This window comes from Mastigoproctus giganteus, chromosome 9 (assembly GCF_048544385.1).
Source record: "Mastigoproctus giganteus isolate SK-2022 chromosome 9, ASM4854438v1, whole genome shotgun sequence".
NCBI classification, from domain to species: domain Eukaryota; kingdom Metazoa; phylum Arthropoda; class Arachnida; order Uropygi; family Thelyphonidae; genus Mastigoproctus; species Mastigoproctus giganteus.
The window spans coordinates 151,752,264-151,774,086 of record NC_143583.1 but is presented as its reverse complement, the minus strand read 5'-3'; the positions used below and the strand labels follow the sequence as shown (position 1 = coordinate 151,774,086).

General features: G+C 36.1%; 1 protein-coding gene across 4 annotated transcripts in view; it reads left to right on the top strand.

The window, feature by feature from the left end:
* faf (ubiquitin carboxyl-terminal hydrolase-like faf) overlaps nucleotides 1-21,823 on the top strand; it is a 1,326,265-nt gene that overhangs the window by 384,493 nt on the left and 919,949 nt on the right. For all 4 annotated transcript variants that reach the window (XM_090382082.1, XM_090382083.1, XM_090382080.1 and 1 more), the window contains one exon: nucleotides 20,545-20,812. In XM_090382082.1, coding sequence (XP_090238208.1) covers nucleotides 20,545-20,812 — 268 coding nt within the window. The remainder of the gene's footprint in view (nucleotides 1-20,544; nucleotides 20,813-21,823) is intronic.

Below are 21,823 nucleotides of genomic sequence, written 5' to 3'. Positions count from 1 at the left end.
CCTCCACTTGTTTGCACAACATAACCCCCCCCCCCCCAGCTTACTTCTGTTTTGCATTGTATTATTCCACTGGTGTTTTTCCTTCTTGGAAATTTGCTCATATCCTGACAGTCCCTTAAAAGGGTGACAAACATCTTCCCTATGTTTGTACTGTTACACTTAGCTCTACTGTTTCAGAAGTAATGGAGCAATCTATCAGCCTTCAACTCTTAAACTATCTCAACCTTCCATCTGATCAGTGATCACCAATATGGATTCTGTCATTGTCCATCCACTGGTGTCACTAATGTTACAGATATTTGAAAAAAAAAAAAAAAAAAAAAAACGAAACTCTAGCAGTTGCTCTGGAATGCAGTTAGAAGCTTTAAAATTCACTTGCCGAAGGTTTTTTTCAATTGGGGGTCTAGTCTCTTCGACTGCTTACAACAGGTGATAGATGGTGTTCTATCTTGCAACTTCACTAATGCTGGTGTTCACTATGGCTCTGTTCTTTCTGCCACTGTTTTCCCCTCATATGTTAATGACTTTTTCTTCCACTAATTATAAATCCTGTTTGTAGTTTTGCTGATAATAGCATACTATATTCCACCTTCCAGTTTGAGAAAACTTTCCTTGCTTAAATAGGCTCGTCTTGGTGAATATCGACTACCATTTCTTTAAATTCTGATCTCCAGGCATGTTAGTTAAATTCTGATCTCCAGGTAAGTTCAATCCTTTGAAAACTCAGTCCTGTCTTATTTTTTGCAAAGTAGTCTACTGCTCTAAAGTTAATCTTCAATCGCACTCAGATTTCTAGACAAGGCCACATACCTTTATTATGACTTTCCCTGACTTCTACTCTTGGCATAAGCATATCACAAATATTGACTCCTCTGCATTAAAAATATTCTCTCTCTCTCTCTCTCTCTCTCTCTCTCTCTTATCTTCCAAACAATTGCCCACTCTATACAGGGGCAACACAATACAACACAAGTAGTTGCTCTTGACATCTCAAAGGCTTTTGATCGTGTTTGGCATAAAGGTCTTCTAAACAAGCTTCCATCTTATGGTTTGCTAACTGTTTTTAGTAATTGGTTATCCAGTTTTCTCTCTGATCGCTCACTGAGGGTGATGGTAGATGGCTCTCTGTCTTCTAACTTCTCCACTAATGCCGGTGTCCCCCAAGGTTCAGTTCTTTCCCCCACTCTTTTCCTCTTGTATATCAATGACCTTCTTCCATTGACTGGAAATCCTATCCATAGTTTTGCCGATGATAGCACATTGCATTCAACTTTCCATTTTGAGAAACCTTGTCCAGCTCAATCAGCTTCAAGTTCTCGAAAATCTGCTGCCAATTCCTTAAATGCCGATCTTCAGGTAATTCTCCAGTGGGACAAAGACAACTTAGTTGATTTCAACCCTTCTAAAACTCAATCTTGTCTTATATCTCGCAAAAAGGATTCTTCTGCTCCTATGCTTATCTTTAGTGACACTCCGATTCCTAGGCAAAATGATATATCTCTTTTGGGGATTACCCTGACTTCTAATCTCTCTTGGCACAAGCACATTACAAATATTGCTTCCTCTGCATCTAAAAAACTTGGTTTTCTCTTTCGCTCTCGGCATTACTTTTCTTCCAAACAGCTGCTCACTCTGTATAAATCGCAAATCCGCCCTGCCATGGAATATTGTTCCCACATCTGGGGTGGTGCCCCCAAAACCTCTCTCAGGCTTCTTGATTCCATTCAGAAGAGGGCAGTTAGGTTAATTAATGATTCATCTCTAACAGAGTCTCTCCACTCGCTTTCTCATAGACGCACTGTTTCTGCTGCATGCCTCTTCTACAGATACTTCCATGGGCACTGTTCTTCTGAATTGGCTTCTATAATTCCCGCTCTCTCTTTCAAAACAGTCCGAACACGTGCCGCCACCAGCCAACATCCATTTACTGTCCAACTACAAACCCACAGAACCAACTTTTCATCTTCCTCATTTATTCATTCAACTGCCGTTTTCTGGAACAACCTTCCTTCATACGTATTTCCTGAAAATTACAATCTACAGAAGTTCAAGTCCAATATCAACAAATATCTTCTTTCGTCTTCTGAACCTCCAACCCAAGCACGGTACTAAGTACCATAGGTTCTAATACCTCTCGTGTTTGGGGTTCTCATAAAAAAAAAGGGGGGCGCTTCCGTAGCCAGGTGGGCAGGAACAGCAGTGCGTAGCACACACTTCTTGATTAGACCGGGGTTCGAGCCCATGACCACCAAATACAGAGGATGCGGAAAAGTCAGGGAATGACCACCGCATATCCCCGAGCAATATGGCCTCAGTTGCTAATGCTACTAAAAACCAAATAACAAACAGATGCATGCACAGGTTCAGAATATGTTGGTATTAAATTAATCAGGAGAAATTTTTAGTCACCCTTATTAATACTGTACAGAATTTTTCTGATTGCCATTTAATATATTAATAATCTTTTATTTTCATTGTGTTAGGAATGTACAGTTAATGAGTTAATTTAGACAGTATGAGAAAGATAACAATTGTGCTATGAATAAGTTTAGTAAAATCTTTGTACATGATGACAAGTTGAATATACCTTCGAAAGAGATTCCATATTTTTTGATATCATTTGATGTTTAATCTAAGCAGAAAACAGGCAAGATTCCTCTCTTTTCTACATTAGTGCTTTCAATAAATTTAGTGACGAAACACAACTTACTCTTGCTATGCGAGTAGATGACCAATTGATGTCACTTTAGGACATAAATGCCCATTGAGTACAATGGAAAAATATGTTTGATTACCCTGGTTGGGAAATTTAATCTCTGTTCCTCCATAAATCAGATATTTACTCACTGACACGGTTAACCATGGACACTGGGTAACCGTGTCAATATTACATTATTAGAAAATATTACACGCAACTGTATCTTAGTATAACACACACAAAAAAAAAGGATGTTAGAAGTGTTCCTTTTAAATGTGGAGGATTTTATCTTTTAATGTGGCTCAGAAAAGTAGTATTGAAAATGAGAGAAGAGCTCCTGATGCAGTTTCACGATTAATCTCTGATAAATGCAGCTTAATTTATTTACGCAAATAAAGTAATTCAATTCCACACAGTGAAGTAAAATTTGTAAACTGCAATTGAACCTATATTTTGGGTAAAAAGCAATTTTAATTTTTTTTTTTTTTTTTTTTTTTTCATTTTCTTAAGTCCCTGAAAGTATTATTATTTGGTTGATTTACTTTTTGTATCATTTTCTATTATCCTTAATATTTTATATACATTATGGGTGTATTGCATGATTGCTTGCAACTGCATTGACCCATAAATATTAATTACAGATGCTGTCGTTGTAGTTATTAATTTTCTTTTTTATCACCAATATATATATATATATGTAAAAGTTAGGCAAAAGTAATAAAAATAAATAAATATGAATATGAAGCTATCATTAGAGGCAGCAAATGCACATCCTCCACATGAAGCCTAATTATATCTGATAATTAAAATAAATATGATATTTAAAATAAAAAACATCAGCCAGTAGTACGGCAAAAATGCAGAGCGAAACGAAACGCAAAATAATATAAACAAACAGGGAAGGGAAAGTAGAGATAAGACAAAAAGGTAGTTGATAATCCCCTGTATAATTTAGTAATTAAACCCAATTAATAAAAACGATGTAAATTTAAAATAATGCCGATTATATATAATTTAGCGGTACCCCCATCGAAGGTACCAGTTCCAAAAGACGTGAAATCGAAGAAATCGAAGATGGAAATATCGAAGAACCGAACCACCCAAAAGGGTGGTTCGGTTCTTCGATATTTCCGCCTTTGCGATGATTTGTATGACGATTGAAATGCAGCGATTCCATGACCGATATGGGGCATAATGGTCAGTCTATTATTTTGATATTTTAGTTTTTGTAGTTTCTTTAACCCCTTTTTGGTGATATTTCACGTCTTTTGGAACTGGTACCTTCGAGGGGGGTACCGCTAAATTATATATAATTGGCATTATTTTAAATTTACATCGTTTTTATTAATTGGGTTTAATTACTAAATTATACAGGGGATTATCGACTACCTTTTTGTCTTATCTCTACTTTCCCTTCCCTGTTTGTTTATATTATTTTGCATTTCGTTTCGCTCTGCATTTTTGCCTTACTACTGGCTGATGTTTTTTATTTTAAATATCATATTTATTTTAATTATCAGATATATATATATATATAGTTGTTGTTTTGTTTTTTTTTCCCCCACAAATTACAAGTATTAAACCAGCAAATAATATCTCATAATATGGATACTATCTCTTTAGGAGGTACATGCAGTTATACATAAAAAAACAAACAAAAAAACACTTGTTTTAATGTATAGCTGTATATGTCAAGCTGCAACACATTATGGTGATAACAATGAAACTCAGTGCATATGTGCAAAAAATTGAACCAGATTCACATTATTGCCTAATTTTGAGTTACTGAAGAAGAATTTAAAAATAACTTTTTCTCTGAAGTACGTGTATTATCTTTGTCACTCAGATTGAGTGTGGTGGCTTTGAGTGCAGAGACTTGAAGATTCACATCATCTGTGTTGGGAAATCTAGCATTTTGTATTGTTAGTAATCACAATACTTTTTATTTTTATTTCTCTTGCAGCAGTGTAAGCAAAATGGATCACATAACTTGTTTTTTTTTTTTTTTTTTTTTTTTTTGATTTGGTAGTTGTTGGCGCATCGGCTTCTGTGGCCATATTGCACCTCCCAAGGTTTTTTTGCAGTACTTTGATCCAAGCCCGAAGCGGGAATCGAACCCGCGACCTTTGGGTTGCCGGGCAGGTACTTTACCCACTCGGCTAGCCCGGTCGGCCACATAACTTGTATTCCAGATGCTACTCTGCCAGATAGTTACTGGAAGGAGTCTGAGAAGTGTGTATGTGGGGGGGGGGGGATTGTTGAGGCCACGTTATGTCAAGGATCTGTGTATATTTTTACCATGTGTACACCGTATCCAAAAAATTCATTACTTCATACAGCATGTCCTCCCCTTTTTCTTATTATTAAATATACCATTAATTGTCAAACTAATAGAGCAAGTTTATCTGCGAAAAGATCTAAACCTCCCACACATCTTCCTAGTTCATTTCACAAATATATGTGGTCTCAGTTCTAATCTCATTGATGTACATTTCCACTTACAGTCTGCCAAACCCCATGTACCTTTTCTGACAGAATCTCAGTTATCGGTTGATTCAACTACTGCTCATCTCAGTTGCCCAAATTATTCACTGTATGATTCCTTTCACCTCAAAGGTGGTACTTGTGCATATCCCTTCCATATTCCCTGTCAGAGACCTGGTAATTTAAAATCTTCTCTGGCTTAAAATCTCTCTACCTCATTGTGTCAAAATCATCTGTTCTCTACCATTCTCCCAACTCCACTAATCACTTGGAGTTCTCTGACTTCCTCATTTTGCAACTTGACTTTCTCCAGTCCAACTTTCCTAACAGTGAGGTAATTTTCCTTGGTGATCTTAATGTTCACAACTCCAGCTGGCTTCCATTTTCTAGTCACGCAGACCCAACTGGTCAAGATGCTGAGGCTTTTGAAATTTCTAACAACCTTGCACAGATTGTTCATTTACTTACCAGAATACCAGACAATCCTAATCATACAGCCAACATGCTTGATCTTTTTCTCACAATGAGTGGTCCTTTAGGTACCTCAGATCACAACTTGGTAATTGTCTCTTCTCCAGTGGAGCCTTTATCTCATGGCTATTCTCAATCTTGTGTTGTTTGGCATTACAAGAATGCAAAATAGAATGATTTGCAAGATTTATTTTCTTCTTTTCCTTGGTTGGATTACTCTTTCAAAATTTCTGATGTCAATGTTTGCCCAAATCGTGTCGGTGAAATTATTCTTGTAGGAATGGAATCCTTTATTCCACACTCCATTTTAAAATCTCGTCCTTAATCTAAACTTGGTTTTCCAATAAATGTGCTAAAGCTGTTCAAGAGAAGAATGTTGCATATCGTAATTAGCTTGATTCCAATTCTTCACTTTCATTTTCTGCCTATATCAAAGCTCGCAACAATTGTAAAGCAGTTATTAATCAGTCCAAACTAGATTTTGAACTGGCTAAGAGTAGAAAACCTGCTTCTTGCCCTAATGGTAGCCGAGCATTCTGGTCTCTTGCCAATAGAACCAACTGCCAAAACCAGACGGTTCTATTGTTACTTCAGCCAAGGATAAAGCCGACCTGCTAGCATCCCATTTTTCTTCCAACTCATATATTAATGATCTTGGTAAAACACCCCACACCATTCCCAACCCGCTCCATTCAACGCCTCCTGTGGTCTTCCATCAGAAGGATTTTGACGAGTCTTGATACTAAGGAAGCTCCATGTCCTGATGGTATTTCTCCACTTCTTCTCAAAACCTATGCTCGTGAACTTACTTCTGTTTTTGCTGCCTTTTTTCACTTTCTTATTCCAAAGGTTTCCCCTTCTGCTTGGAAATTTGCTCATATCCAGCCAGTTCCTAAAAAGGGTGACAAATCCATCCCATCCAATTATCGTCTCATTGCAATTACTTCTACTCTTTCTAAAGTAATGGAGAAATTAATTAACCGTCAACTCTTAAACTATCTAGAAACCCTTCAATCTGATCAACGATCACCAGTGTGGATTCTGTAAGTGTCGATCCACTGGTAATATTCTAACTTGTGTTACCCATTTATGGACAAATTCAATGGAAAAGTTCATTGAAACACAAGTAGTTGCTCTTGACATTGTGTTTGGCATAAAGGTCTTCTAAACAAACTTCCATCTTATGGTTTGCCAAATGGTTTTTGTAATTGGTTATCCAGTTTTCTGTCTGATCATTCACTGAGGGTGGTGGTCAGTGTCTCTGTCTTCTAACTTCTCCACTAATGCTGGTGTCCCCCATTTTCCTCTTGTATATTAATGACCTTCTTACATTGACCGGAAATCCTATGCTTAGTTTTGCCAATGATAGCACATTACATTCCACTTTCCAGTTTGAGAAACCTTGCTCTACTCAATCAGCTTGATCTTCTCGAATATCCGCTACCAATTCCTTAAATGCCGATCTTCAGGTAATTCTCCAGTGGAGCACAGACAACTTAGTTGATTTTGGTCCCTTCTAAAACTCAGTCCTGTCTTCTATCTCTCAAAAAGGATTCTTCTGCTCCTATGCTTATCTTTGGTGATACTCCGATTTCTAGCTAAGATGGTATATCTCTTTTGGGGATTACCCTGACTTCTAATATCTCTTGGCAGAAGCACATTACAAATATTGCTTTCTCTGCATCTAAAAAACTTGGCTTTCTCTTTCACTTTCAGCGTTACTTTTCTTCCAAACAGCTCTGTACAAATCGAAAATCTGCCCTATCATGGAATATTGTTCCCACATCTGGGGCAGTGGTCCCAAAACCCTTCTCAGGCTTCTAGATTCCATTCAGAAGAGGGCAGTTAATGACTCATCGCTTACGGAGTCTCTCCACTCTCTGTCTTATAGACTTACTGTTTCTGCTGTTTGCCTTTTCTACAGATACTTCCATTGGCACTGTACTTCTGAATTGGCTTCTATAATTCCTGCTCTCTCTTTCAAAACAGTCCGAACATGTGCCGCCAACATCCATTTACTGTCCAACTTCAAACTCACAGAACCAACTTTTCATCTTCCTCATTTATTCATTCAACTGCTGTTTTCTGGAACAACCTTCCTTCGTACGTATTTCCTGAAAATTACAGTCTACAGAAGTTCAAGTCTAATGTCAACAAATATTTTCTTTCGTCTTCTCAACTTACAACCTGAGGATGATACCAAGCACTATAGGTTCTAATACCTGTCGTGTTTGTTGTTTTCATAAAAAAAAATCTGGAGTGCAACTTCCAGTTATGTCAATTTTCTGAGAGTCTGCATACATTGCTTAGGGAAGCAAATAGAAATTAAAATTAAATGATACTATATGCAATGCACTAAAACATTTTTGTTATAAAAACTGTTTGTCCCCTAGTATTTTTTGCCTATCTTTTCGAATTATACATGCTATTCATAAGTTGCTAGACCTAGTTCAGACTTTGATTTTTATTGTAGATATTTCAAATAATCCATACTAAGTTGCATATAAAATCTTGTATCACTGATCACGAAATGGTAGCATCTTCAAAATGCATTGCATTTTGAGTAATCCAATATCAAATTAATGAGGATATACTGTGTTCAAGTCTAATGTTAACTAATCTTCTGTTTTCTAAGCTTTCAACATATGCAAGGTACTGAGTACTGTAGGATCTAATACTGCTCCTGTTTGGGGCTTTGCAAATAAAAGAATGAACTAGAGATAAATTCAAACACTATGCGGCAAAATATTAGGTCATTTATCAAAATGTTTATTGTTATGTTAATTATTGTCGCGCATTAGATTATTGTTATGTTTAATACATTTAATACCAGGCTTAAGTGTGTAGCGGATGATAAAGGAATTACCAATATAGAAGAAAATTGTAGTTGAGTTCTAGTAACAGTAAGATTCACTCAGTTTAAGATTGATGTCACTTCGGACAAAATTTAGCATTTTCATTCCTATCATCTTTGCAGAATTAAATCAGTATTGTATAATCCTAATTAATAGCATTTATTTATAAAGCCAATATGATTTAGATAAAAACTCTTATATTAAATGCAACTAAGCAGTTTAATTTCCAATACTGTTAAAAATTTAGTGCCATGTAAACTTTAATCCAGTTAAAATGAGTAGTTTTGTCCTACTTTTTGAAACATTTTCGATTTACTTTACCTTTCTGTAATTGCTTTGCCCATCCACTGGGAGGTGCTTTTCTTAGTTACAGATATTACATTATCATTCTCATTTGGATGGGATGAATTCCCATTTCATCAAGCATTGTTTTTCTTGGTTTTCACCAGCTGGCAAACACTCTACTAGAGCATATAAAATGTTTCAGATGAAATGCTTTTAGTCAGGACTGTTCAACTGTTGGCATCTGGGATGCATCTGGCCTGCGAAAGATTTTTTGTGGCTTGCAAATGAAAACAAATTTTAATAAAAATTAGGTAATTCTGTGATCTGTGTTTTAAAACTTTGTTTGATAATATACAAAATACTTTTGTTAACGTATTTTGCTTCTCTCAATATGTACAGTTCCGAAAAGAAATATTTAACACGGCTAGTGAACTCCTTAGTGCATTAAATTAAATATTTTTTCAAAAATGAACAGTTGTTAATACTTAATTTTAGTAAAACTAGTGACAACCAATACAGCTTAACAAATATTTCATGAAGCACAGTGGGAAATAGTGCAAAGATGCATACTTGCATAAGCTACGGTGGTCTGTGCTAGAATGAAGTCTCTAAGGGTCACCACTATCAATCCCACATTTTGTTACTGATCAGTAGATGGCATTGGTAGTGATTTCCTTCATTGTATAAATATGTTCAGGGGTGGACTTTGGCCTAGGCAACTGCCTAGCACCCGTCATTTTTTGGGGCCTGTAAAATGGTTTTATTATAAATTTTTTTTAGTATAAATTTTTATAGGCAGTGGACTCTTTCTAGCTTTCAACATAATACAAGACCTGTGTTTTTTTATTTAGTAATAGAAGACCTTTTTTAACCCAGTCAACTGTGTCCTCCATTACATTTCTGAAAGGTGGCAACCCTAGGTGGGGCCTGAAATGAGAATCTTGCATAGGGCCCGATTTTTCCTTAGTCCATCACTGAATATGTTCAGTATTAAGTAGCAGTTCTGTCTTTGTTGTGGTATGTTTTGTGAATTTTACGTGTGGTGCATTAATATTATACATTTTTAGCAGAACTCTTTATTTAATGGTCAATTAAATTAACCCAAAAATATGGATGTGAATAAAAAAAAAATGTGAAAAATTCAACAATCCATTTATTGTTGATATTGAAAAGGGCAAGTCCTCAATATCAAATGATATTTTGTGAGCTTCAGGGAGACCCATTCATTGTATTTAGTTCAGAAACTGGAATGGAATTCAAGTTTCTGTCCAAAGTATTCTAGTTTCTATCATCCCAACTTGAGATAATTTGGACTACAGATAACATCTATGTTTGGTAGTACATATCTGTGAGCAAGCATTTTGATATGAAATATATAAAATTAAAATACAGGAGCTTCAATTCACAACAACAAACACCAAAGTACATATAAAAGAACTTGTTGCCAAGCAGCTTCAACCAACAGTGCTCCCAATTATCTGTACTTATTAAAGATTATCATGATCATGCTGCCTTCTTATGGAGGTAGGCAGAGAGAGAACCAAGCAGTCATATCTTCTTACCTTAACAATATATCAATATATACTCATACCTACAACATACTTACCTCTTCAACACACTTGTTACGTTGTGCATGTTTTTTGATTTCTTTTATTTACTTATGTGCAAAAGGATTGTATTACGGTAATAGGTATGTAAAAATTAGATATTAGTATTACCTACTATTTTAAGATGACTTATAAATAAAAAGAATTTACCCCTACCATGGATTGTTTTTGTTATTTTTTTTTAGGTACTTTTTTTTTTTTAAATTATGTTATTTCCGATCTGCCAAGAGAATTTCAAGAGAAAAATTGGTCCAGTGGGTTAGAGGAGCTGGACAGCATTGCCTTAAACTAATTATTCTAAGAGTTCTGTGAGCTACAGTGTTAGGAGTAAGTAGCATGTGATGCAAGGAAGCAAGTGTATGCATCAGCCAAAACCAGTTCCTCCTTAAATTTATTTAACCTATCAACTTCCACAACGACAGATGGAAGTTAGTTCCAGCAATTAACCACCCGCTGGCTAAAGGCACATTTCCGCACATCCATTCAACATTTGTCTTTCCTCAATTTGAATTTATGCCCCCTTGGGTTCAACTAAGTTGTCTTTGCCCCACTGAAGAATTACCTGAAGATCGGCATTTAAGGAATTGGTATCAGATTTTCGAGAAGTTGAAGCTGATTGAGCAGGGCAAGGTTTCTCAAAATGGAAAGTGGAATGCAATGTGCTATCATCGGCAAAACTATGGATAGGGTTTCCATTCAATGGAAGAAGGTCATTAATATACAAGAGGAAAAGAGTGGGGGAAAGAACTGAACCTTGGGGGACACTAGCATTAGTGGAGAAGCTAGAAGCCAGAGTGCCATCTACCATCACCCTCAGTGAGCACTCAGAGAGAAAACTGGATAACCAATAAAAAAAAAACGGCAAACCATAAGATGGAAGCTTGTTTAGAAGACCTTTATGCCAAACACGATCGAAAGCCTTTGAGATGTTTAGAGCAACTACTTGGGTTTCACCGACCTCTTCCATTTAATTAATCCATAAATGGGTAACATAAGCCGGAATATCACCAGTGGATCGACACTGACGGAATCCATACTGGCGATCAGATGGAAGGTTTCTAGGTAGTTTAAGGGTTGGCGGTTAACTGATTTCTCTATTATTTTAGCAAAAGTAGAAGTAATTGCAATGGGATGATAATTGGATGGGAGGGATTTGTCACCCTTTTTAGGAACTGGTTGGTATGAGCAAATTTCCTAGCAGAAGGAAAAACACCTTTGGAACAAGAAAGGGAAAAAAGGCGGCAAAGAACAGGAGTAAGTTCAGGAGCACAGGTTTTGAGAACAAGAGGAGAAATACCATCAGGACCTGGAGCTTTTCACTGACATGATCTTAGCAAATGTTGACATCAGAAGTTTTAAAACGGTAGCCCGACCAAGGAAAAGAAGATAAGAAGTCTCACAGATCATCCCATTTTGTATTCTTGTAATGCTAAACAATACGAGGTTGGGAATAGCTATGAGATAAAGGCTCCATTGGAGAACAGACAATCACCAAGTTGTGATCTGAGGTGCCTAAAGGACCTCCCACTTCGGCACCTCCGTAGCCAGGTGGGAAGGAGCAGCAGTGCGTAGCACGTGTTTCTTGATTAGACCGGGGTTCGAGCCAGTCACCACTAAATACAGACGATGTGGAAAGTAATCCAGAAAGTAGTGTGGGACAAAATCCACAAAATGAATTGTAAGTATAATTCGTATCCCTCTTCCTTTCTGGAATGCAATAGAAGCTATTACTGAAACAATTGCAGATGTGTTATGAGAAACTTTTTCAAATTGTTTTTAAGTAGCATCCTATCTTTTAAGCTTTATAGACTTCTCTGGCAGGACCTAAGAGTCATATAACAAACCATTTATCGTGGAGAAATTGAACAATCGAACAGTTTATTCCACAGAAAGTACTTTTGGGTTAAGTGATATTCACTGTGCTGTGATCAAGATTTTTTTTTTTTTTTTTTTTTTTTGACGGATCAGTGTATCGTTTGTTATGTCTGTATAACACATTGGGGTATATGTCCTAGGCTTTTGGAATAAGGCATTTGTTTTTGCCTCCCCAAAATCAGGTAAAGACCTTAAATTATTACTAACTCTTGTCCCATAGTGCTCAGGAACTGTTTTTGTAAGGTAATGGAGAGAATGGTAAATGCTTGGCTAGTGTGATACTACAATGTAGCTTGATACCTAGTATGGTTTTGAAATGCACAGATCCATGCTAGATCATTTAATGACTGGAGATTCACATTCATGAATATTTTTGTTAAGTCATTTAGTGTCGGTGCCCTTTAACTTTGTGAAGGCATATGAATACTGCATGGAGGTTCTGAATTTTGAAAGTGATCTTTACAAATTTGGATAAATGGTCATATCTCTGTGTTTATTAAAAAGTTTTCTTACTACAGTCACTTCTTGTTAATACAAAGTTCAAAGCATGTAAATTTTCATGTTTTGTAATAACAAGATTTCTAGTAAAGAGGTCCACCAAAAGTGTCAAAAATTCTTTTTATTTTTTTTTTTTTGTACATACTATGTATCTAATAATAAATAATAATAATATCAAAAATAAATGAAGAAATAAATTAACAAAATAAAATAATAAAAATGATAAAAACAAAAGCCTTGTCTAACAATACAGTAATTATTACACTTGGTGCAATACTGTCCCAAGCAATAAGAAGATTACAGATAGTATCCAAGACATTCCAATTTGGCTGCAAATTGTTCCCTCCTATGTTGTGGATCAAGTACAGTCAGTCCTCGTATAACACATGTTTACATTACACGAATTCGATCATACACGATTTATAAATAGGGGAACGATATCTTATATAACACGAACCGAATTCGCTTATGCATGATTCGCCTTTGTGTTTACAAGAAATGGTAGTTGAACGCAGAATCACCCCAACGGATTATAACTTTATATCAGTGAAGGGGAAACACATTTCACCATAATAACGTAAAAACAAACACAATTCCAGCTATCGGTATATTCGCAAATGCAATTAGATCAAGTTTACTACCAGTTTATAACAGATTCCTCTAGCAGAAATGCAACTGGAAATTGTTTTTATTGGTTTATGGTAGTAACCCCTAGAAATGTGCTTTAGTAAAATGTGAGGTGTTAATAGTGTATCTCTGCCTTTACAGTGTTGTTTATTCAGTTGCTACACGCGCGCAGCTTTGTTTATGTGTGTCAAGCGTGCCTCCTCGTTTTGTAATTGTGCTTTATTCCCTAAAAATGAGTAAAATACTTAAAAGGTGCGAAAAGAAAGCGTCCTGGTGAAGACAGTGCAGATTCAGAGAGAAAAAAAAAACAGCAATATCGATAAACAGTGGCGGACTGGGTCGAAAATTCTTACCCTGGAAAATTTATAGTGGCCTCATACTACGGTAATGGCCAAAATCACACCGGCCTCAGGCCCACTGGGGTTTCCCCGGTAAGGCTTATGGACAGTCCGCCTGTCAATAGAGAAAAAATATGAAATTGGGAAACGCTTTGAGCGAAATGAAAGACCATGTGATATTGCACGTGCTACAGACCTAAATGAGGCAATGCCGAGAATTACAAAGAATGCAGAGAAAATAAAAACAACTTTCATAGCAGGAACAACTCAAAGTGTAATTAAAAACCATTAGATTAAGATACAAAGAATTGGAAGAGATGCAACGGCTGTCATCTGTTTGGATAGAAAATCAAACAAAAAACAAGTTTGCTTACGATAGAAGCAGAAGCATTAGCAATATTTTATTACGTAATAAAAATAAATAAATATAAATTTATATATATATATATATATATATATAAATGTAATAAATATATATAAAAATAGTTGTAATAAAATACGTATTTTATTACAACTATTACGTAATAAAATATGTAAGAAAATAATCGTAATAAATTACATAAGTATTTTATTACGATTATTTATTGTGTTTGTTAATGTTTTGGTCACAAATGTGTGTTCAAACTTGGGTGGTCGGCACCTAACCCTATTTTTCCCATAGGGCCTGTTGTTTATATTGCACGATTTCGCATTGCACGAGGGTTTCTAGGAACACAACTATCATGCTATACGAGGACTGACTGTACCTTATTAGTTGGGCTCTATATGTTCTAGTGAGATTATAAATTAAAGCATTGATCCAGAGGCTCAAGGCATAAAACTGGTGGTACTGGGTGGTAAAAATAACACCCGTATAATTGTAAATGGAAGTGTCTCTGCAGAGTGTGCTGTACAACGATCTAGAATCGTCAAGATGTTCCTTTTTTCTGAAGCCATTCTTTTGTCTTCTTTTGATAGCCAAGACTTGAAAAATTTTGACTGTAAGCCAAGCATTTCTGTTGGTCTCATAATCACAGGGAAGTTGATTAACTTCGTGGCTTGGAAAACTTACCAATCCCAAGTGGGAATAGTTTTGTACTGCCATCGGAATTCCAGCATAACAGAACAGTGAGTCTTTGTTTACTTAATTTTCCACCATGACAAGAGACTCTCCTCGAACAGCAAATGTTTGGTCTGGCAGCAAATTATAAAATGAACCCGTCTTGTCAATATTAAAAATATCCTTTTCCTCATAGTTTTTAAGAGTGGACCATACAGAACACAACCAACCAGCCTGTATCCTTTTCTTTGTTGGCTAATCCACACTCATCGCAAACATTTTGCGAAACCAAGTTATTCTCGTCTTTAAATCTTTGGAGCCAGCCACTGCTGCATTTGAAGTCACTAATTCCATGTTGCTGAGCCAAATAATTTGCCTGTTTTTTGCAAAATTGGACATATTGGTAAATTAGATGCACAATATTTGTTGGTATCACTCAAAGTTATGTTTAAAGCTCCTCTTGTTTTGCACCACACATTTGTTTCCTGTTTATTATATCACTGCTCCAGTGTCATGCACTTCAAGTTTTTTTGAGTATTGTAGATAAAGTAGGTAAAGGGATGTTGTATTCCTTTGAAATGTTTGTTTTGCCTTATTTCATCCTATGAGCCTCTTGTATAAATTTCAGTTCAATTTCCAGGCTTAATTCCGTCCGTTTATGTTTTGTTGCCATTGCACTGCTAGATGAAATTTAATATAAACAAACTTTAAATTAATTTCAAGACACCAATTCCAAAGAAGACAGCTCAGATAAAATTGCCCAAAAATAGATTATACTGTAGCAAAATACTCTTTGAATTGGTGCAACAATTGCAACTGGCCGTAATCCTGTGGAGAGCAAAGGAGTGTATGTAAACAACTTAAAAAAAAACTTTTTTTTTTTTTTTTTTTTTTTTTGTTTTGTTAATTTATCAGTTCATCCTTCACAATGATGTTTTTCAGAGTTCACTACATTGTAGCTACCATAAACTGTTTTTTTTTTTTTTTTTTTAACACAAAATCAAATTCTAACATGTCAATGCCATACTTCGAGAAGCAGGGAACAGGGTGGCCAGAGGCAGTAATATGGGCAGTAATCGGACAACTGCTGATTTGTATTGAATATACAAAATAACAATATAAATTTCTCACAGGGTGAAAATGAACTTAGTATTAGTTAATACTAATGGCAGTATGGTGCAAGGAAGCCTAAGGCTTATGCTGTACCATCCAAAAAAAAAAATAATAATAATAATATTAATAAAAAATAAAATAAATAATAAATGAAAAAAGAATTTCCCCAAACTGTCAGCCTCTGCCACCCATGTAGATAACTTATTCCAGTAATATTATAACATATTTCAGTAATTTTTATTACATATTAACCAAATTTTGTAATAAACAATATATTTATATAGAAATCCAATCCTTTTGCAGGGCAATGGTATGTGTTTCATGTAAATGAGTATTGCTTATAAACCGAGTTTGTATTAACGAGATTTTACTGTAATCATACATTTCAGCTGTAGGTACCAACTTCCCTTTCTCAACCTTTATACCTGGAGGACGGAATACTTGAGTTAATTTGGGTGAGGAGACACACTGTCTATAGTAGTAGTGGCATGTGATGAAAGAAAGCAAGTGTATGAGCTTATGCAGCATAAGCCAAAAAAAAAAAAAAACACACCATTTCCTCCAAATGCCTGTCCAGTTCCTCCTTAAATTTATTTAACCTTTCAACTATCACAACAACAGATGGAAGTTTTTTCCTGCAATTTACCACCCGCTGGCTAAAGGCAGATTTCCGCACATCTATTCTACATCTGTCCTTTCTTAATTTGAATTTATGCCCCCTTAGGTTCGTAATCTGAACAAGTGGAAGGATCCCATCACAATTCAGCAAGCTCAATCCATTCAAGGCCTTATACACCTCAATCAGATCACCTCGCAGGTGCCTAGTCTCCAGCCACTGCAATTTGCAGAACTTAAGCCTCTCTTGGTAAGAGGATCCCTTCATTCCCCTTACCAATCTTGTTGCCATTCTCTGTACACGCTCAATCAAATCTACATCCTTCCTAAAATGAGGCTGCCAGACCTGTACGCAGTACTCAAGCCTTGGCCTGACCATTGCCTTATACAAAGGGACAGTCATCTCCTTATCTAGGCATCTGCTTAGATTTACATAGATATATTTGTAAGCTACAAAATATAACTAATAATAAACAATAAAGTAAAATTAAAATAAATAAAAAGTAAAGAATTGCCAAAGAAAGAAATCACATCTCCCACAATTCTTTTTAATTAGTTTACTATCTTACAGTATATCATGTTAAATAAATATATTTTCCATACTAAATCTTTTTTTGATTTTCAGGGATCATTGTTATATACAAGTACTTTTTTTTTTTTTTTTTTTTTTTTAAGCACACCTATAGTACTTAATACTGTGCATGGGTTGGAGGTTGAGTAGACAAAAGATATTTGTTGACATTAGACTTGAACTTCTGTAATTTTCAGGAAAAACGTATGAAGGAAGGTTGTTCCAGAAAATGGCAGTTGAATGAATAAATGAGGGAGACGAAAAGTTGGTTCTGCGAGTTTGGAGTTGGACAGTAAATGGATGTTGGCTGGTGGCAGCACGTGTTGAGATTGCTTTGAAAAAGAGAGAGAGAGAGAGAATTGTAGAAGCCAATTCAGAAGAACGGTGCCCATGGAAGTATCTATAGAAAGGTCTACCTCCTCACACCGGGTGGAAAAGGCCTGGGTTTGAATCCCGTTGATGATGCGAGGAATTTTAAAGGGCTTTTTTCACTCCTTGTCCGAGTTAGTCGGTCTCAGACACAATAAATATTATGGGTAGATGTAATCATTTGTGTGACCCTAATATAATTTCTTTTTTTTTTTTTTTTTTTTTGTTAGGGATGGGACATTAATTAACCTAACTGCCCTCTTTTGAATGGTATCTAGAAGCCTGAGAGAGGTTTTGTGGGCACCACCCAGATGTGGGAACAGTATTCCATGGTAGGGTGGATTTGCGATTTCTACAGGGCCTCCGTAGCCAAGTGGTCAGGAGCGGGAGTGCAGTTGCACACGCTCTTTGAGTAGACCGGGGTTCAAGCCCCCTGACTGCTGAATACAGTCGATCTGCCAACCGCACTGGACCAGTGTGGCAGATTATGGTCCATTTCCCTCAGCATGAATTGTTGAGGCGGCTTCCATCCTGCAGTGGATTGATAATGGTTGCACCTTACCTTTACCTTTTACAGTCAACAACAGTTTGGACGAAAAGTAACGCCAAGAAAAAAAAAAAAAGAGAAAACCAAGGTTTTTCGATGCACAGGAAGCAATATTTGTAATGTGCTTTATGCCAAGAGAGATTAGAAGTCAGGGTAATCCCCAAGACCTTCCCTAGAAATCGGAGCATTATTGATGAGGCGCCTCCGTAGCCAGGTGGGCAGGAGCAGTAGTGCGTAGCACACGCTTCTTGATTAGACCGGGGGTCAAGCCCATGACCACCAAATACGGATGGATGCGGAAAGGTCAGGGAATGACCACCGCATAACCCCGAAGCAATATGTCCTTAGTTGCTAATGCTCCTAAAAAAAAAAAAAAAACCATTGACGATAAACATAGGAGCAGAAGAATCCTTTTTGAGATATATAAGACAGGACTAGGTTTTAGAAGTATAGAAATTAAGTTATCGCTGCCCCACTGGAGAATTATCAGGAGATCAGCATTTAAGTAAATGGTAGTGGATATTCAATAAGTTGAAGCTGTTTGAGCAGGGCAAGATTTCTCAAACTGGAAGGTGGAATGCAATGTGCTATCGTCATCAAAACTATGGATAGGATTTTCAGTCAATCACCCACTTGTTAATGGTAGACGGAGACCCGTCTACCCCATTATCCAGTGGGTGATCTGAGATAAAACTGGATAGCCAATTACAAAAAACAGCTGACAAACCATAGGATGGAAGCTTATTTAGAAGACCTTTATGCCAAACATGATCCAAAGCCTTTGAGATGTCAAGAGCAACTGCTTGTGTTTCACCCAATTTTTCCATTGAATTTGTCCATAAATGGGTAACATAAGCAAGAATATCACCAGTTGATCAACACTGACGGAATCCATACTGGCAATTATTCAACAGATGGAAGGTTTCTAGATAGTGTAAGAGTTTGCAATTAATTGTTTCTCCATTACATTAGAAAGAGTAGAAGTAATTGCAAAGGGACAATAATTGGATGTGAGGGATTTGTCACCCTTTTTAGGAACTGGCTGGATATGGGAATTTCCAAGCAGAAGGAAAAACACCCTTGGAATAAGGAAGTGAAAAAAGCGGCAAAGAACAGAAGTAAGTTCTGGTGCTCAGGTTTTGAGAACAAGTGGAGAAAAAACATGAGGACCTGGAGCTTCCTTAGCATCAGATTCATCAAAATCCTTCTGACTTCGTTCTGATGTAAGACTACAGGAGGCATTAAATGGAGTGTACTGGGAAAGGTTTGAGATAATTTACCGAGGTCATCAATACGTGAGTAAGAAAAATAGGATGCTGGCAGGTCAGCTTTATCTTTGACTGATGTGGCAACAGAACCATCTGGTTTTGACAGAAGTGGGAACAGAGATGGGCAAAAGTTGCGGCCAATAGCTTTGGCAAGAGACCGGAATGCTTGGCTACCATTGAATGAGAAGCAAGTTTTTTGGCTTTTGGTCTGTTCGAAATCTAGTTTGGACTGATTAATAACTGCTTTACAAAGTATAAATGATACTTAATAATAAAAATTATTATTACGCTATGTCACTTATAAAAACAGTAGTACTGGAAATATTTTATATAAAAATTCAGAAATATTATACGATTTCAGAGAATATAGGCTTAGTGGTTCACTTTAAAAATATTATGTTGAAAGGCATTTGCTAAAAAAAAAATTTTACGTTTAAAGGGGTTTCGCGATAAAAAATATTATCTTGAAAGAGGTTTGCTAGTCAAAAAAGGTTGGGAACCGCTTATGTACTGTAACCTGCCTACAGTCCTTATCACAGAAAATACTTCATGCCTGGAATGACAGGAACATCTTCACACCATTTTTCTGGACACATGATATCTGCTTTCGACTCAGTCCAAATCATGCCCCTTCTTTCCTTACTTGAAATATTCTACAGGATATCCGGAAATATGCTTGAGATCCTCAATAATTGCTTCCTAGGATATTGCTTCACTTCACATGCAATGCTATAACAGTCTATAAAAGTGTGGAGGCAGGGATCCCACAAGGTGGTTCTCTTTCAGCCTTACTATTTGCAGCAATATCCATTCCACTAATGTATCAAATCCAGCATTCCTATTGTATGCTGATGATGTATGATATTAGTGCGCGTGCACACACACACACACACACACACACACACACACACACACACACACACATTTTTGATGAAATAGGTATTGTTTGTTTTTTCTCTCCTGTGTCATTTCCTGCATGCAGCTTTATCCAAGGTTAGCTTTTGTTTGAAGCAGGTGTCTTTTAAAAACAAAAACTTCTTATTTTTATTAAACTTAATAAATTTAATAAATTGATTCCATATATGGTTTTTTGTGCATCCTGCAATTTTTGATGAATACACAATTTTTGGTAATTTTTAATTTTATAACAATTTTTCTTACCTTTAAAAACTATCTTGTTATAAAATTGTAACAAGGTAGTTTTTCATTTTGTAACAATATCTTAATTTAGAAATATTATTTTTATTAGACAATCAATTCTTATTCCTTGTTTTGTTAATGCAGGATAAAGACACTCAGAAAACCCATTGGCTTGATCGATGTGTCCAAGAACTTAAGAATGACAAGTGGGTACTTCCAGCCCTAAAACAAATCAGAGAAATATGTTGTTTATATTCTGAGGCTCCTCCTAATTTTACTCATTCTCAGCGCACGCCACATATGTTTTATCGACACGAAGTTATAAATCGGCTGCAAATGCAGTATTCCCTAGTCATTTTAGTAGCTGAAAACCTCACTGAGTATATGAACAAGACTCGATTAATAGCCAAAGGTATGTCTCAGAATATATTTTTATCTAATTTTATTAAGTTCTCAGTTTTAATTTGTTGTACTTCTAGTAATCCCCATTCCTCATATGAATGAATATAGATACAAAATATTTATTTTTTGCTAGCAAGCTGAACCAGATCATCAGTAGGTATGCTATTCGTATCTGGTGGACCGGTGTGTTTCTTACTTTTTGTTATAGTGTTAATATAATCAGAGAATCCCCTGCTACTTTTCTTCACAATCTTCGCCAAAGACTTTTCATAATCTGCCTTAACTTGCTTAATTCCCTTAGTAACTTGAGTAAAAACTAGTCACTACCTACTTGAGGCTTCTGTGCCATCCCAGTTTGCCATCAGAAGAAAAGTGTATAATCATCCCATGCAATTGCCACTACTCTCATCAATTCACCTATCTGTTTAGGTCTAAACTTTGACACATGATATTTTACATATGATATGTAGAAACAGTATATATGAAACGTCATTGCTAATAATCAGATCAAGAGTGTTGCTTTCTCTTGTTGCCTATTTAACATACTGAGTAAGTAGCAGACATCTAATAAATCCAGAAATGTTTTGTCTGTGAGTGGCCAAGCTGCACACATTATTTGGATAGTTAATTTTCTTCATAATACTCATCAGTCATTTGGCCTACAACATACTCATAATATCTTTTGTTTTCCTAGTGCTTATCACAGACAAGTTACTAAACATTACACTGACATCCCATATCACCTGGGTACACAGCTTTTGATTTTGTATGCTTTTTAATAAGGAGCATGACTTCACTCCATCCTTTTTGTTCACATTGTACGATATTCAAATTCTGCATCCCATATGTTTGTGATATCTACATTTGATGACTGCTACTTAAAAATTGTCAGTTTTATTTACTGTACTTCTAGAATTAATGTGTTAGCAAGTGTAAGTGTTTTCTCTTAGTATTAACACAGTACTCCTCCACGTTTTTTTTTTTTTTTTTTTTTAATGAAAACCCGAAACATGAAAGTTAT